This window comes from Sinohyriopsis cumingii, chromosome 5 (genome assembly GCF_028554795.1).
Source record: "Sinohyriopsis cumingii isolate HCF-2022 chromosome 5, ASM2855479v2, whole genome shotgun sequence".
Classification (NCBI taxonomy): Eukaryota; Metazoa; Mollusca; class Bivalvia; order Unionida; family Unionidae; genus Sinohyriopsis; species Sinohyriopsis cumingii.
The window spans coordinates 138,536,993-138,555,206 of record NC_142965.1 but is presented as its reverse complement, the minus strand read 5'-3'; the positions used below and the strand labels follow the sequence as shown (position 1 = coordinate 138,555,206).

The 18,214-nt window shown below is 33.9% G+C and overlaps 1 protein-coding gene across 5 annotated transcripts in view; it reads right to left on the bottom strand.

The window, feature by feature from the left end:
• LOC149800351 (uncharacterized) overlaps positions 1-18,214 on the bottom strand; it is a 43,474-nt gene that overhangs the window by 19,355 nt on the left and 5,905 nt on the right. For 3 of the 5 annotated variants that reach the window (XM_089959968.1, XM_089959969.1, XM_089959967.1), the window contains exons 2-4: positions 13,267-13,371; positions 9,896-9,939; positions 2,198-2,389 (exon numbers count right to left, since the gene is read on the bottom strand). In XM_089959968.1, coding sequence (XP_089816094.1) covers positions 2,198-2,389; positions 9,896-9,939; positions 13,267-13,365 — 335 coding nt within the window. In that variant the 5' untranslated portion in view covers positions 13,366-13,371. Of the gene's footprint in view, positions 1-2,197; positions 2,390-7,873; positions 7,930-9,895; positions 9,940-13,266; positions 13,372-18,214 lie in introns of those variants that run through there. The other 2 variants (XM_089959971.1, XM_089959970.1) reach the window with 2 other exon arrangements.

Sequence of the window (18,214 nt, the reverse complement as noted above, 5' to 3'; positions counted from 1 at the left end):
AGCCTCAAATTCAAGACTTCTAAACATCTTGGATTGTTGTTGTATATCTCAGCGTTGTTGTTTTGCTTCACTTGACTTGGAAAGGGGTTCACAAAATTTCTCATATTGTTTAGTGTAGATGTATAGTAAAACTCAAGGTATCCTTTTAATTGATTTGCTCACTACTGCATTCACTATCACTGGTGACGTATTTACTGTCTTTCTCACTAGGTGTAAACAACTTAAAGTTTACTTGCGAAAAATCGAATATGGCTTTTCATACTTCTTGTGGAACTCATTGCCATGTCTGGGATGATGCTGTTCAAAGATAATTTATGAGTCAATTAACTGATCAAGCTACACTTGTACAGACTCATTTGTTAATGTTTTGCAGAGGACACTCATGAATTCACATGAACACGCATGTGATGTGAAGACAAATTTAAGGGGGTGGAGTTTGAAGTCATTGACCTAGATATGAAAAAAACAAAACAAAAACCAATTCCCCCATTTATAATATTACTTTAACAACATAACAAGCAAGGAATACAAGATGGTGTTTAATAACTGGATAATCAGACTGAGAAAGTGTGCCTACATGGATGGGTAATACACTGATGCAGTGATGTACTTACTGTTCACTAATATATACCTTTGTTGGACAGCTCACTGATGTTCCTAACCCTTTAAGTGTTTAATGTATACACATAGTAACTGAACAGTTTGCTTTGTCAACAAGTTAACTTGAATTTTCTGGAAACATATTCAAGTCATTCTACTCAAACTAGCTTTCTGCTTGTTCTCCAGCAAACACCTTATGCACAGCAAAAGTATGTTAAATCGCCATATTTGGCAATAAATGGATTAAACAGCTACAGCGTTCAAAATTCATAACAATATCACACATTTAGCCTGCTAATAAATCAGTACTATCATTGTTTACTTCTGAAACAAATTTGTATTGGCTTCCAAGATATTATAGTGGTATGTCAAAATTTCACAATCCTGGAAAATGGGACGATGACAGGAAAATTCCTAAGATAGGTCCTTTGTTATTGATTTTTTAAGGACAAATGAACATTAACAGACATTTTTAGTATTTATTACTATTTTCTTTAAAAGGTTAAATCAAAGCCTTTCATGCAAAAAAGAATCTTTACATTTTGAAATGACAATTAAATATCTGTAAAATTAGTTAATTTCAACCACATAAAACATTTTAATCATGGCTGGTGCTATTAGTTTTGAAACCAGAGGTAAATAAGGATGGGCTGATTGGAAAAAGAAATGCCCTGCTTGATAGTTCTGATCAACATTAACCAGAAAACTTTAAATTTACTTAAACTAAGTCTCCAGAAATGCATTTGACATTCTTTTGTATGAAAGAAAGGGGTAGACTTGCTTGCTCTCTCTCACACATTTATTCAATTGATTTGGGTGGGGATGGGTTAGGGGACAGAAGAAACAGCCTATAAGGTACTTCTAGCCTACCAAAGGTTTATTTGTGCTACTGATTAATTTACAGCTTGTTATTTTCATTTAAAAAAACTCAACATACTTAGACCAGAAGCAAAACAAAACTTAGCAAGACAATTGAAGACCCTTCTTTGATGCCATAACAGAATTTAGATTCTGGAATATATTCAATGAAATGCACATTATTTTGAAAAACAAGTTTTACTTCACACTATATGATCAGGAGTATTGTTAGATCTAAAAATACTCATAATTTACATGATGTTTATGATGCATGTTTATTTTGTTTTACATGATTATGCTGCAAATTTTAGAACAGTTGAGAACTCAGGTTTAAAGCAATGCAACAAAGGGTTTATTCTTTTTCAGAGATGCGAAGGCTCTTCTGTAAAATATCATTGTGAGAATTTATCGTAGAAAAATGCCTGAAGCTATTGATTCCTGCACCTGAACTGAGCACAGTTAACAGATTAGCAGAAGTTATCACAATGTACTAAGGGAATATTAAGAAAGTGACAGGACAAAATGTTGCCTCTTGACGAAAGTAAAGAAACAACAATTAAAGATGGAAAGCAATGGCAAAATGTTTTGGTACAATGACTGATAAAAATAAAATAAGAGTATTTGGCATTGAGTATAATATCTTCAGGTCAAAAGAAGAAAATAAGAAAGAATATATCTTTTTAAAAATCAGCATCACTCTTTAAGGTTGTGTTTCCTGAAGAAATTATCTTATTATTACCTGTTTTGTAACTGCTCATTTCCCTCGGTCAATTCTTTTATATGCTCTTTCAGTTGTTTTATTTTTTGTTGTTGCTGCTGTTTTTTGCTTACATGTTCATTCTTGAGGGTTTCTGCTCCTACAATGCGTTTGCTATCTTCTTCATCGCCTATCTGTTCGATTCTAAGTTGAGATGTTCTGAAAACAACATTACTGATGAAATATCACAGGATTAGATTTAATAAAGTAAGTATCATATATATATGTAGTATATCAATTATAGTTTAAACTATTTTGCATTGATGACTGACTGGAGTGGTGTGAAGTTCAAGGAGAATATGGATGAAATCACTGACCTTAAATGTGTGACATGTTTGTACTTGCATATGCTTGAACCAGAGTGTAATTAAAAGCAACTGTCCTATACACTATTTTATAATCTGTCACATCATTAACATTTCTCAAATTAATGATACTGATGTGAGAATGTGATATAAAGTCTGCAAAAAACAGAAGAAACAGAAGCAAAATTATATGAAGATGAATTTGTACATTATTATATAAGCAGTAATATCAAGGTAGCAAAGCTCTGTCAAGGATCACTTGGAAAATCCAGCCATAGTGAGGTAATTGTGTAACAACTGTAAATTTGTAGACAATCTAATTGGCAGCAGTCCATTGGGATATCATATGAGCGGTATCTGATTGGAAGTTTTCCATTTTCATATCAGTTACTTGCAACTTGTTAATCTAACTGTCGGTTATCTCAAGGAAAGGTGTTCAATCCTGTCAACACCAGTCGCAGCCGGGTATAAAAAACATGGCCGCAGTTGTGCAAATTGAGTGTGTTAAGGCCGTGGCATCCTGGCCTTAATTATATAAGGGTTATGTTAAAAGTTTTGACTATTTTTTCAAATCATTTCATGTTGTTGAATATGCCAATCAAATTAATGTGCATCTATAGGCAAAAAAGTATTCTATATAATTATTTTCAGCTGGAGGTACAGAATGCCAAACACTTGCATATATTAATATATAATTCTTTACAAGAGACAAAATAACAACCTCAGGCTAATGCGGGGCACCGTAATCTTAATTGGTGTTATAAAATTTGCTATGTAACACTTTTCACTGCAAGTATAAAGAAAAGCCACCGCATAATACAAATTCATAACAATATATATATATATATATATATATATTATTATGAATTTGTATTATTTGGTGGCTTTTCTTTCCAACTGTTGTATGTTATATATCTGTCTGTGTGTATGTTTGTCTGTATTTTTACATTTCCTCTCTTCCCTGTGCATCTGCATTTTTTCTCTTCCTTTCTTTCTTTGAATCTGCATTTATATATAATTAACCTTTAATTTTGATGGATTTCCCATGAAACAGAATAATAAATACTACACCAACATCTTGCTTTCTTTCCATTCTTTATCTCTTGTAAATTGTATCACTTTCAGTTAAAAAATATAGAAATTAGGATGAGTTTCAAATAGGTACTCAGCTGTTTTGTTTTCAGTCACTGCGACTATCCACTGCGTCTGGGTCTGTGACCCACTAATGAATGGTATTGATGCTTCGCATTTCTTAAAAAATGGAGAATTTGATTTGCTGTGTGCATGGAGGTGTGTTATTTTTAAATAATGACACTGGGTTTAATGTCAAGTTGATGCTGTGATCTTTCCCACAGTATTCGCACTACGAAGAGCAAGCAAGAACAAAGAAATGGCTAAGTTTTTCCGTTTTACTCCAGTATTTCTGTCAAATAGATAGAACTTCTTTTTCTGCATTGAATGAGCCCCAAATCATGTCTTTTGCAAGCATTAATATGCCGCACTTCAAATTAAAGATTCCAAGATAATCAGGTACCCGGAGTAAAATGTCCGCTATGGCTCATCACATGTTTATGGTATGTCAGTGATAATAGGTTGTTACGTTACACATTTTCACAGAGTATGTAATTCAGCATGCATTCAATGGAAACAATTTGCAAAAAAGTATGTTAATAATAATGTTGTTGTTTCTGAACTTTAATTGGGGATGTGACTTTACCAGGAAAATGCAATACACATTGCACAATAAACTGAAATAACTATAAATAATCAATCTGAATTAAGGCTTTTCTCTTTTGTATTCTTATAATATGATATGTACTGTCAATTTAATTAATAAAATCAGTTATTCATTATTTTATAATTTTAAAATCCAGTATATATACCAATTTTAGTATTTGAAGATTTGATGGAGTTTTGCAGACCCCAACCCTAGTACTACATGTAAGACCTTGATGCTGATATTTATGTTTTGGGCGTCAGGGTCTTACTGCATAACTAACGGCGCTGTATAGTGTGTTTTGATGTCTACTAACATCGTAACGAAAGTCAAATTTTCAGGAATATCTCACACAACTGGTGTCACAGAATTAAATTCTTTAATTTATTGCATACATGTACTCGGGTTTCATATTTGTGTACAACGATACCCGAGGGTGATTTATGTATATTGTGACGTATTTCGAAATAGTGAGTTCGGTTCATCCCATGCTGCACGTGCAAAGTGCTCTCGATGGGACGAACCCAATGCCTAAAATGCACAGACTATTTCTGCATAAATACCTCGGCGTATGTACATTTCTTTACAATACGGATGGTCTTGTCAGCCAGCAGTCTGCTTCAAGGACCTGCACATCTTCAGCTGTTGAGGTATGTACGTTTATTAATTTTTAGTCTATAAGTTATAACAACCGTATTACCACGTTTATTTTTGTATGTTTGCTATGTAGCTTTCGTTTATGTAGTATAATGCACATATTTCTATTCTTGTTTGCAACTTAGCAAGGGATTTATATTAGTAATATAAAGTTACATTTCTAAGAACTGTTTAATATAGTAGGATTCTTATCGAGCAGGGTTAGGTTTATTTTTGAACCTGTCATTTTGTACTTATTGTGCTGATAATGGAATCTATATAACTTACCGTGTATAACGTCATTACATTTTACCTTATATGCCCGTGTTATGTATTGTTGTTGTTGTTGATCTAGGGTTTAACGCCATTTTTCAGCACAAGATAGGCTATACATGGCGGCCAGTATAACTGGTGGAGGAAAAACCCTGGAAAACCCAGGGAAGAACCACCGACCCATGAGAAGCTACTGGCAGGCTTTCCCACATACCCACGCTAGCCGAGCCTTGGACTCAAACCCACGCAGACAGAGGTGAGATGGCAGTGATCCGGAACAGTGAGCACTCTAGACCACTCGGCCACTCGGGGCCCCTCCCGTGTTATGTATAGTACATGGTATTGTATATATTTTCAAGTGTCTAATGTCCGGGGTGTCTGGAGTGTCTAATGTCCGGGGTGTCTAATGTCCGAACGGTCTAATGTCTGGAGTGTCCAGTGTGTCTAATGTCCGGAGTATGCTGAGCTGTGTAGAACTGTCTGGAGTGTCCAGAGTATCTAGGGTGTCTAGAGTGACCAGAACATTCAAAGTAAAGCTAACCATAGGAATTAACCGTAGCAGCTGTGAAGCTGAAGTGTAGCACCTGTGGAGCTGAAATAAAGTGTACTGATGACGGAGTGTATCTCCTTACATATAATTCTTTAGCCATGGGCTAATTCTGGGGTTCGTAAAACCCACTGTATCTTTTGGGACTGTAAAGGTAAGTTGTATATCTGTCCCTTTCTTTTTACCATAATTTCACTACCTGAGTGAATTCATTTTACTACATGAGTAAAATTCTATATTGTTTACTACCTGAGTAAACTATATCCATCGTTTCATTGTCAAATCGTTGTGAACCATTCACCCCTTGTTTTTGTATTTGCTAAATTATTTGTATTTTTCATCATTAAGTTTGTGCGTTCTTATGTTAATTAAATCCAAAATTTTGACTATATATACATGCACATATTCATAATTATTGCTCATTCAAGCCATCCATTATTAAACATTGCATTTATATCATCATCAAAAGTGTTCTGTTGTGAATCCAAAATTCCACCCAGTTATCTTGTTACAACTGGCTAATAAAATAATAAAATAATGGTGCTTTTCCACAAAGTAAAGTCATAATATTTTAGTCAGACTTTACTTACTCTGATGTCTTTTCTCTAATAAATTCAAATTCTCACAAAAGAAATGGACCTGTTTTCAAGTTACGTTGGCCTATGTTTTATTTGACTGGAAAGTGATGAAAGCTGGAAATGCCAATATCAGGTTAAATTGAAATATTATTCTTGAACGAAACGAATGAAAATATATTATGCCTAATGGAACTGTAGAGCAACATTTTGTTTCATTCAAGAAACATATCTACTACATGAACCTACTTAAACATACTTTGGCATACCTTGACTACTGTCACATTGCAACAAATTCAAATGTATGTCAATGGAACATGAAAATGTGTCCATTTGCTAGTGTCATATTTTCATTCTGCCAGGATAAAGACAGCACAGTAAGTATATTAATTGCACAAATTAGTGGAAGAGTGTCAATATATGCTGCCAAATGTGTGAGATATTCCTGAAACTTTGACTACTTGTTCTGATGTCAATGACATCAGAACATGCTATACAAGGCCTTTATTTGGATTGTAAGACATAGCACTAAAACAAAGCCAACATGTGCTATGTCTTACATGTAGGACTAACCCCAACAACTCTGCTTTTATCTAAATTCATGGCGACAGTATGTGTTAGTAAGCATTACTGGTTTATCAATGAATTTTCAGTTAGTATGATATAAAGAAATTGAAAATGTCCTTGTATTTAGAGCATTTACAATTATAATAATTATAAGGACTTGGCATTTCTCCAAAGCCAGTCCCTAATTTTTCCTTAAATGGCTAAAATAATGTTAAAGAAACATATGAATATGGACACAAATTTCATACAGTCATACATTCGTTTATCAACAAAACTTAAAGGATACTTTAAACATGTTTGATAAAACTTTATGTTTATGAATTCCATACAGCTGAATTAATTTTTGAGTTAAATTGGCTTTCAAATGTGTATGTACAACTAGTGTTTCTAGAAGGTGGTATTTGGTTTGAAGACTTGAGTCATCCGATTCCAACCTGTCCATTTCAGTCTTTGGAAAGTTTGCTCACACTTGATCCACCTGTGTTGTCCAGAACTTTGGATTATTTTAAGAATCTCACAACAGGACAATTTCTTTGCCTCATCCACACTGCCAAAAGGTTTGAAGTTTATAGCCTCACTGTCAAGAAAGAATCTACTTGTGGGCCATTATGGTATGAAATTATGACAATGTGGCTTTGTCATTTTACAAATTCTCTGATAGAATGCAAGGCTCTATGTGCTTTGTACAACAGTCATAACAATCATTTCACAGAAATACAGAAGAGGTTCCATGTTCATGGTAACAATAGAGTAAAAAAGCTGCTATGATTTCGTTTCTGAATTCGAAAATAGTGCTTTCAAGAAAGAAAAATGTATATTCAGATTCAAAAAATTTTAATAGCAAGAACACATTTGTGTAGGGACCAGAGCTTTTTCAAGCATGCAAATATGATTCAATGTAAGCATTTTGCTAGTTTTTTTTTTTTTAATGTTCTTTCAGTGGCTCAGAAATGCCAGCACAAACTGATTTAAGCATAAAACATAGAAATGAAGCATGAAATATACGTCCCTACTATTGTACAATAATGCTGTACTAACCTGGAAGCACTAACAGGAACCTCTGTATGACCCAACATCCAGGTGTCCATGAGAAACTAAGGTAAACACATAACTTAAACAATGTGTGATGAACATGAAGATTGGTTAGCAAATAATAAGGCCGCATGCTCCATTCATATTCCTAGCAGAGATTAGAAAAAGGGAAAATTGTTCAACTATACCATGTACACAGTCTCTACTGTCTTGTGCTTGCCTAGTGCCATGTTGTTTAAGTCCTGTTAACTGCAGTACATTAATGTCTCTCAATCATTCTCTTCTGGATCTTTCTCAGTCCATACAACTGCACTTCTTCCAAACATTTGACTTGATATGATTATCAAATGATAATGATAGCATTAATATATATGGCATCATTTATAGTCACAGAATATCAGAATTGTCGATGATCTCAGTGGTCTATCCTGGACTTTGCAATCTTCATTACTGTCTCCCCCCAAAAAATGCATTAATTCCCTGAAGACTAACTACTCATGAATTCTATGAGGTAGGAACAATAAATGTGATCAAATATATATATATATATATCTATATATATATAGTATATTATAAGCACATCTGCAAAGTCACATTCTGTATAAGGATGCAATATATATTAAAATTAAAAGATATTCTGCTTACCTCTTCAGCCACTATTTTGGGAAATGTACTAATCATTTATTATAGCTGCCATTGATTTATTAAATTACTAATACTCAAGCGCACTGACTTTGTCACACATAATAGTATATAAAGTAACAAAATAGTTCAAAAATGTTCTGGTTGAGAAGTCTGATACTGATTAACCCTTTACCTGCTTAACGTCTTTGGACGCCTTTAGTCCATTCACATGGAAGCGCCTTTTGATGCCTGTGCCTGCTGTAAACAATGGCCATTTTTAGCGGGTTTTCATAGTGCCACCTTCCGGGAAAAAACCCCTACTGGATACCTCATTCATTGCTGTACATGACCATTACGTCAGATCACGTGGTCGCTATTTATGCTCTGGTCAAAATCTGCTATTTAAAGTAACTGGGTCGTATTCTCCACTCTCCAACATGGAGGTCACGGATTTTGTTCAGTACTTTTCACGATTAGAATCACAACTATGAAGGGTTCAACAACTTAGGTAAAGGCTCTGATATTGATGTAGGTAGCAAATAGTTTTTATAAACTATCAAATTCAGATGACTTAGTGATGTAGACTCAAACAAAGAACTTGTAAATTTCAAGTATGAGAAATGGCAGCTACGGTTGGTCACATGGCTTCACTGACTTGATGGTGAACATGTTCTCTCAAGATTTTAAAGCACATAAAAAATTCTTACGTGAAAAATAATTACACAGCTATAATGATCAGACTTTACTCTTACATTTTTCGATGCATAATAGATGTGTACCAAAAATGTAAAATGGTTAAAATTGCTGTTAAACGTAACATACACTACACTGCTTAATAGTTAACAGGCAGGCCTATGTGTATGGAGTTGAATAGGTAACAGGTGTTCTATTTATAGCGCACTGCACAGGGCAACTTAGCTACATGTGTATCGGAGGGCTAAAAAGCCATACACTCTATGAAATAAAGGGTTAAACTGGTCCAGAATATTATTAAAATTTACTCTTTTCTTACAAATTAAACAAATATTAAATATGTGCACAAATTGTATTATGCACATGAAATTTAATGGCTAGGAGTGTGTGCCAAAACTTTGGCATGACACATATTTTGTATTTATTCACAGATTGCTATTGACGAGTTACATTATCTAAATATATGATGGAATAATATTTGTTTTCTTTTTTATACATTTTCTTAATTTTGCTTTTACAAATGAATGGCACATTGGGCAAATAGCAATTTATCTTTTCCGATAATTTGCTGATCAACCATGTCTTGATGATGGATTTGGGATGGAGCTAAGAAAAATACAAATGTTCATAGAGATCAAATGGAAGTTTTCAAATACACTAACGACACTCAAATAAAATTGAGAATATCAGATGCAGCTTATCTTAAATTACCGAGTATCACATCGACTTGAAACTGTTTTCTTGTTATCTTCATCCTACGAGAAAGAAAAATAGTATTATATTTTTAATGCTATGTACTCGTTATAAATCTAACAATACTGGGATGTTTACAACATTGTTGTTTTTGTCTGACAGTGACACTGCATTTACTGCTTATCTGAATTTTGTTTTATACTAAAAGAAGAGGCATCGCTAGCATTTTATTAAAAGGTTTGACTATTTGGCTATGTTTTATTTAACTGGGAATCTATACATTCATGCATTTAGAAAGAAGCACAGTACATTTCACTTGTCAAACTTAGGTTTGCATTACTTTAGGCATTGAACATACATGATACTATGTATGCCATATATATATATATATATGTTCCACTTTCATAAGTTTATATGAAAAATGCATGTATAGATATAGCATATGACTCATACTCTTGACATATATGTTTTAAATATATGCTGTTGAGCATAACTGACAAAGCACATGTTCAGATATGCTGATTCACAATTGTTCAATATATGGACCACTGAACATATGTTGCACATAGTTTGCAGCAGGATACACCTACGTGAATAAACAAAACATGTTTACCATCCATTGCTATTTTGATCATTTAAAAAAAATACATAAAGCTTCCAAGCTTCCTGACGACAGAGTGTCAAAAGCCTTCTTAAGTCTACTGTCTGATTTTGGCCTTGAGTTTATGTGATAGTAAGCATCAGACGTCTCGGAAACGCTTAATCATGTATATTTAGACACCAATTTTTTATCTAGGATGCTGAAAATCACTGAGGCGGGAGTCCTCCGTATGCATGTAATAGGTGTGCAGCAAAATTCAAACACATGCCAGTCCTGCTTCAGCCACCTGCGCTGTGGGAAAATGTGTTGATCAATTAACTGTGCTGATATTTGCAATGTCAGATTTCAGTGGCTGAAAGACCCCTTGATGTACATGTTGCCATTATAAGAGTACATCAAAAGAACATAATGCAATAGCTGGGAGGCAAGTTCAAAGGCTCTGACTGGCGGTCGGGTGGGAAAATGTACTGATATTTACAGTGATTTAATTCAGAGGTAGAAAGACCCAGAAATGTACATGTGGTCATTTATAACAGTACATCAAAATAAACTTTAGCTTTCATTATTGTGTTCATTTCCGAATGTAGCGGAATAAGCAGTGCACATGACCTCAGAATCAAGACATGTTGAGACCTAGACAAATTGCCATTTGCAAATTTGAATAAGTACTTTGGGATTAAACAGCAAACTTACAAAGATTTTAACAAGATTCAGAACAGTGCTAAAGCTGCTAGACTTGATAGCTCGGATGGGACAATAGCTAAGTGTAAGAAAATGTGTGATGCCTAGCTTAGTGTTTGGAATAAGTCCTTACATGGATTGACAAAATTCAGTCTCACTCTGACGGACAAACAAGAGCTGTGTCTGTGTTATAAAGAAATAGAAATTAAACTCAATGGCAACCAATAGTTTTTCTAATTTTCATAGTTTTGGGGGAGGGCCAGGGGTCATGCTACCAGGCAGTGGGTGACTATGTCGCCTGAAAAATGTAAACTTCTCCTTCATCTGTTAGGAAAAGCGAAAATGACTTTGCCCTGTGATTTTTTAAGAGGTTATATTGACTGACCATACATTCTGAGATGACCCCTCGCCTTAGCCCAGTTAGTTCTAGTGTTGTAGCAAAACGGATTTATCATGACATCAGTAGCTAGGCCCAGTTTTGATATCAAGTACATTGACAAACTCTTGCCCATTCACCAGCATGTGCTTTGATAGCTGACTGACCATTAACTCTTTCCTGAGTAATGAAGCAACTATCATTGCCCTATTTCCGCATGTTTCCTTTGATGATCAAAACATGTAAACTTGTGTTTCAAAACTTTAACAATAGTGAGTAAATAGCAGTTTGTATTTTAAGATCAGAATCAGTGATCTGGATATATATATATATATATATATATATATATATATATTAACAGCGTCTTGTACACTATTTCCTCATAAAATTAGTTTGAAACTGTAAGTGACCCAACAGCCTAATGGGAAATAATGGCAGACATCGCTAAGTCTTGGATGTAACAGTTTATTAGATTCAATTTAAGATTGTCTGTTTTCGTAAATCATCGGCCAAATATATCCAGAAAAACATACAATCCATTGAAAGCAAAGCCTAGGTATTATTTTATTAAAGACTTAACTTTAAAATGGAAATTATATAGGTCAGAAATGTATGGGACAATGCTGTGTTTTGGAATTCGTGAGATGTGTTGTAAGGTTTAAGTTGTTTTCTGACTTGAAACGTATTTGTGAAAATATAGAGAAAAGCAGCAAAGCAGATACTGTCTAACCATTGCCTAAAATTACTATGAGTACATAGACAAATAAATAAACCATAAATTTGCAATCCTGTCAATGGACTGTTGCTATATTAAAATAATTACATTATAAAAACCTCTCCTTCTAAACATAGATGCACTCAAGTCTGTGTTAATTCTGAAGGAAAGAAGGGTTTTGTTCACATACCGACTATAAATGAGACATGTCTGTAATTTTATGCCTTTTAGTGTGTTATGTATGAATAGTTATGGTAACGTATTATCTGCAACGAAGAAATTAGGACGAACAATATGATCTGAAGACACGTGTGCACTTGCCCTCATGTACATGGTACAGGGGATGTTTTAAACACGTTTAGAAATCTCTGAAGTGACATTATTGTGAACTTTTAGAAAGTATAAATAAATAAAAGAATTTTAAAATATTTATTAAGGGTAGTTGATTAAGCAGTTTTCCTAACTTGAAATTACAGTAATATAATATGGTTAATCAGTTAAAATTTGTTACAGTGTAGTTTCTGTTATTCTGTTTTTGAGTCACATGGCCAAAAATAACTCTGAAAATTGTCTACTTGAAAATAAAGTATTGCTTAAATCCAAAGTTAAATGCAAATATGAATACTGGGAAATAGAAGGCTTAATTCAAATAATAGAACATATAAGTGTGTGTGTGTGTGTGTGCATATATATTGTTTCTTGCTTCGTGTCCACTTCTCACTGTTGAGCTCTCACTTCTCCTTGTTCTGTCCAAAAGGAGAAGTCACTTCTTCCTAAAATTCAAGTCTAGCTTGACCCCTGTAGGGGACTGCAACTTTTGCTGGTGGGACTATTTTTACCAAAACGGGAGTCCTGGACTCCTAGTTTTAAAATCCTAGCGAGACCTCTGAAGCATAATGTTGCAGAAGCAAGTGTATTTCTTCCATCATTCATTAATCATGGCTTATATTTTTAAGTTCAGTAAGGTATAATTATTACAGAAATAAAGAAGTTACATATTGAAATGTGTACATTACAGTTCCAACAGCCTGGAAAAGTTTCACAAGGTGTACATTTCTAGGTGAGCTGGTAGGGATTCCTTTCCTTTGATAACTGTCTTCATCTTTCATTTCCATTACTCACTGAAATATAAATGACACCATGTCTTTAAAACAAGCAGCCTCGACCATTCTTTGAAACAGTTTTCTTAAGCATGCAAACATATATTACTTGTAACCATCTTACATATAATCAGTATGTCTATCCGAGTGTGTCTGTTCAATGTGTAAGTGAGTGAGTGTGTGATTTGCTATATGCTGGTGTGTAAGTTTATTTAGTGTGAGCCTGCATGAAGAGTGTGTTCATCCTTAATCCATGTTTACAATCAATTGCAGCAGTTCCCCTCATTAGTATAAACCTCTAACACTTGCATGTGCATCATTGTGCACTGGCATGCAAACACACCTATAAGCACCAATATATATATATATATATATATATATATATATATATATATATATACATATATATATATACACACATATGTATATATATATATATGGTTCTCAACAGATTTCAAAACTGAAGAGTCAGTTGACTCTTGACTCCAAAATCTCAAGAGTCAATTCTTTTGAACAGTCATGATCCCATAGCTGTGATTACTTGTTATTGGTAGTAACAAATGATGTTCAAGATTTCTTGTCTCATGCTAAATAATGAGATATTTTTTAAGTATTTTGTAAGAAACATTGTTCAAAGTTCAGATGTATGCACTGAGTGTTATGTCTGTTCAATAATTTTCTAAATGATCCAATAATTAAAATGGTCAAGGTTTTAGTCATTTTGCAAACTGAAGCAAATTAACTGCCAATAAAACATAATCCCATGCTCAAAACTGGCTTCATGAGAAGCCATACATTCCGGTTTTTCTAACTGATTATAATTTATAGCACAATCAAACAAACGCTGATATTTTTTCAGAAATGAATCAAGTGAAGTCATAAACAATTTTGAAGGTTTAAATATTCTGCCAAATGAAGCAAATTAATTGCCAATTAAATTATTCAAGTTGGTCCATTCCTTGACAACTGGGTTCATGAGCCACCATATGTTCCATTTCTGACCAGTTGATTATAATTTGATGTCCACACATAGCAATTCTGAGATATGATCAAGAGGCAGTCCATTTGTGTCGTAATTGTTTCCTCTTCCTTTACCATAAACTTCAAACATAATCTCAAAACAATTCAGCCAAATTCAGTTGTACCTAACTGTTAGTTCCACCCAGTTCATCTTTCATTTTTGTTATATTACTGGCCACCAAGGTGTAAACTGTTCTCAAGCAGATGTTAATCAGTGCTTCGTACAGTAAATTTATTATGGACAATGCACTCTTAGTAAGAAACTAAGATAGAGGCAAATCATGGGTACTTAAGTGATGCTCCAGACCAAATCTATCTGCGTCAAAATGACACACAAGTCGTAACTTACATGTGTCAAAAATGAATCATATTTATATTCCACGTGTAAGAATCTGAGGGTATGTGTCTATTGAAAACCCTGAATATATATATAATTTATACTGCGGGATTGATTTTTGTCTACCTGATGTTGTCATGTTTTATTTAGTAAACAAGATGTTGAGTTCAAGAGTTAGAGCAATTTCTTGTGCTTAGGTCAGGTGGATATATGTATAAAAAAGGTATTTGGTAAACAATTAGACATTTTTGTTTCAAATCAGTCTTTCAAAATCTATGATTAGAGTTTACAAACTGAACTTATAGTGTTGTGAACTAAATCAAAAAGAAACATACAAGTTCTATCACAATTCCAAAATCATTGAGTATTCTGAACAAGTTGCATGTACCGAATGTCCATATTTTTGAATATGTTTAAATTCTAACACAAGTCCAAAAGAAGTGTCATCAATCTTTAACTTGATGAAGTACCAACAGTAAAGTTATATCACAATTTAATTGTCCAGAATGTCTTTAATTAAATTCACAATAATTTGAAGATGTTGCTTTAAGCGTATGAACACACTGTAACTCTAATAGAATAAAGAAACAGTTTATCTCTAATAAATTTCAAGCACAGCATCAAATACATTTGCAGACTCATAAAAAAACAACAGTAAATATGAATCATGGATTAGGAATGAATCCCTAATATATTTCTTTCTCACTATGTATAAAGATGCAATTCCCCCCACACATGACAGGCTTCACTACCTATCCAGAGATTGCACTGGGTTTTGCCAATGTCATAAATTGTGATTTTTTCCTCCTTATTGGTGACAAAATATACCATCTGGTGATCTTTTTGGCGACATTTCTGACTGTTAAATACTGTATATAAAGCCTTGGGTTTCGAATTGGGAAATTCAAAAGCACCATGACAGGAAGCCACAAACTTAGATATAAAATTGCACCGTTACATAAACAAATCTTTTGCTAATATTGATAAGCCAGCCTAACACGGCATTGTTATATCATAATACACTTATGCTGATGTCTTGCCTTAGTGCTCTGTGTTGTAATATAACTCAGATAGTCATGCTACCAGACTAGCTACAATCGACCACCTATGAAATCAGGAACAGGATTGACTACAATCTACCAGAAAAATGTACCAGACAAAATAGTTTTGCTGATACTTCAAAGAAAACTAATTAGCATTGAAGCATTGATCATTCTAAAAATATACTAAGCAAATTAAAAAAATAGTCTGTCTCCGTCAATGTTCTACAATTTTTTTATTTTGCTGATGCAATAACAAACAGGCATTTAAAGAGTGCCTTTAGTGGCACCATCAATAACACATGAACCACCATCAAAGCAAGCTGAAGACCTTTGATCACAGAAAGTCGGCAACAAACTTAAATAAAAACATTGTTTCATTTTTCGTGGTGATTGGAAAGTATCTTTATTGTGCCACAAAGATTCCTATTTGCAACAAAAAAGTTCCTGCTTACGACCTCTACCAATGACAGTTTAAAACCACAATCAAAGTTCCAATATTTTCAAACAATAGATATCTGCAAGAATGTTACAACTTTTTAATTTGTTCATGTTTTCATACCCCTATAAATAGCCTGATCCCCTTGGTAGCGTTGGCTTCATAATAGTTGTCTCTGGCTGACCAAATCTAGGCCAATTTAAGTACACGTAGCATATAAACAACTATACAGCCACCTGCTACTAGCAGGGCTAACAAGAGGGGGCAACTGGGGATAAATCCCCAGGGCCAGGGCCCTTATGGGGGCCAATCCCGAACAATGCTGTTTAACTTTATAAAAGAAAAATGTTGCTTGAACAAGAACTAGGAGAGGCCCAGGTGTTTCTTACCCCAGGGCCCATGATCGCTCTCTATGACCCTGGCTAATATGATAATAAATATTGTTAATTATTTTGAGAACCATGTTTTTTACAATGGGATATTGATCAAACGAGGACTACTGTTTTTTGTATATGTGCTTTAGTTGTCTTTTCTAATGAGATTTCATTTACCACTGAATTTTCTAAAGCATGTATATTATTTAACATGTTGTTGAGTGTACTACACAAATGTAAGTTGTCAATATACAAGTGTATTTCAGACTAGTTGTTTTTATTTAATCAAAATTTCCATTTCTTTTTCTCTGTGTCGATCCTAGTCACTGACAACAAGTTATCTCTTAAAACTTTCACTTGTATGCGAAATTTTAATTTAATTTCAGCCCCCCACCACTTATCTAAACACCCACTTATGTTGACAATATTACCATGGTCCTGAGGATGTTGAGATAAACGGAAAGTACAGTAATGAATTATGAAAATAGCAATATTTTTTAAAAATTGGCAACAAAATATTGAGGTTGGCGATTTTTTGGCAACATCTTTTTTAAAGCCAGCACCATCCCTGACTATCCCAACATTTTAAAATGCATTATCATGTGAGTTATATCACAGTAGTCACTTGCCTGAATTAACCATCCATCTAAAAATTTACTTCAAACTCATAAACTGATTAATTAATATTAAAGCTAGAACCCAATCTATATATAACTGCCTAAAATGAATATACGTGCCAAGAGAGAAACACACAAGATAGACATACATACATACATATATCTTCACTTTTGTTCTGTTCGATATTTCTGATAGATTTAGTTTCCTCAGCTCTGATATGTTAATACAGATTAAATTTAGAAATCAGGAATTATGTTATCCTGCATCTGTTCTTGACCAATGTCGTGCAACTCCTCCTAAAAATTTGAATCTTGAAATTTATTTGAGGGTGGTCTGAAGCTGATGGAGCCCTCGGGTTTTGGGCCTTGTAAAAAGGGTGAAAGCTCTCTAGAAAAAGATAAATAAATTAACCTCGAGACTAACCCATCTGAAAGTTGATGCCATGTGTGATATCTGACCTAAATGTAAGTACGTGTAAGAAGAGGGCTGAGTTGAGACCCCTGGCTCAGGAACCAGGCTAAAGAGGTTTAAACCTTGGGTCACAACCTAGTACTATGTAGTTCATAACCCTATAACTTGAAATACACTTACTTTTCATTAAGAGGCATTTTTCATATGCAACTAAAATTGATCATCTAAGTCTAACTGAACTACAGTGGATTTGACCCAAGGTGACGTAGATTCTGCATATGCATGAGACAAACCAAAATGAGCTCGGGGTTTGCATTTACGAAATGCTCTATTCTGCTAATTTTGCTTTTTTGTTTTCTCTCTCTCTTCAACTCTGACTTTTCATTGGCTTATCCATATATGCATTGTATACATTTACTAAAATTATCTTTGGTACAACTGCGTATCATTTTTTACGTAAGTAATTGTTTATTAAAAATGTAATAAACCAAAGAAAATAGCTGAGGTTTTCTTTTTCCTCTTTATTTCATATAGGTCTTTAAAATTAAATTCTAGCGGTTTGTGATGACGAGTTTGTGTCTTTTTGTTTGCTAACATATTGTAATGGGAATTAAATCTAGCCTCT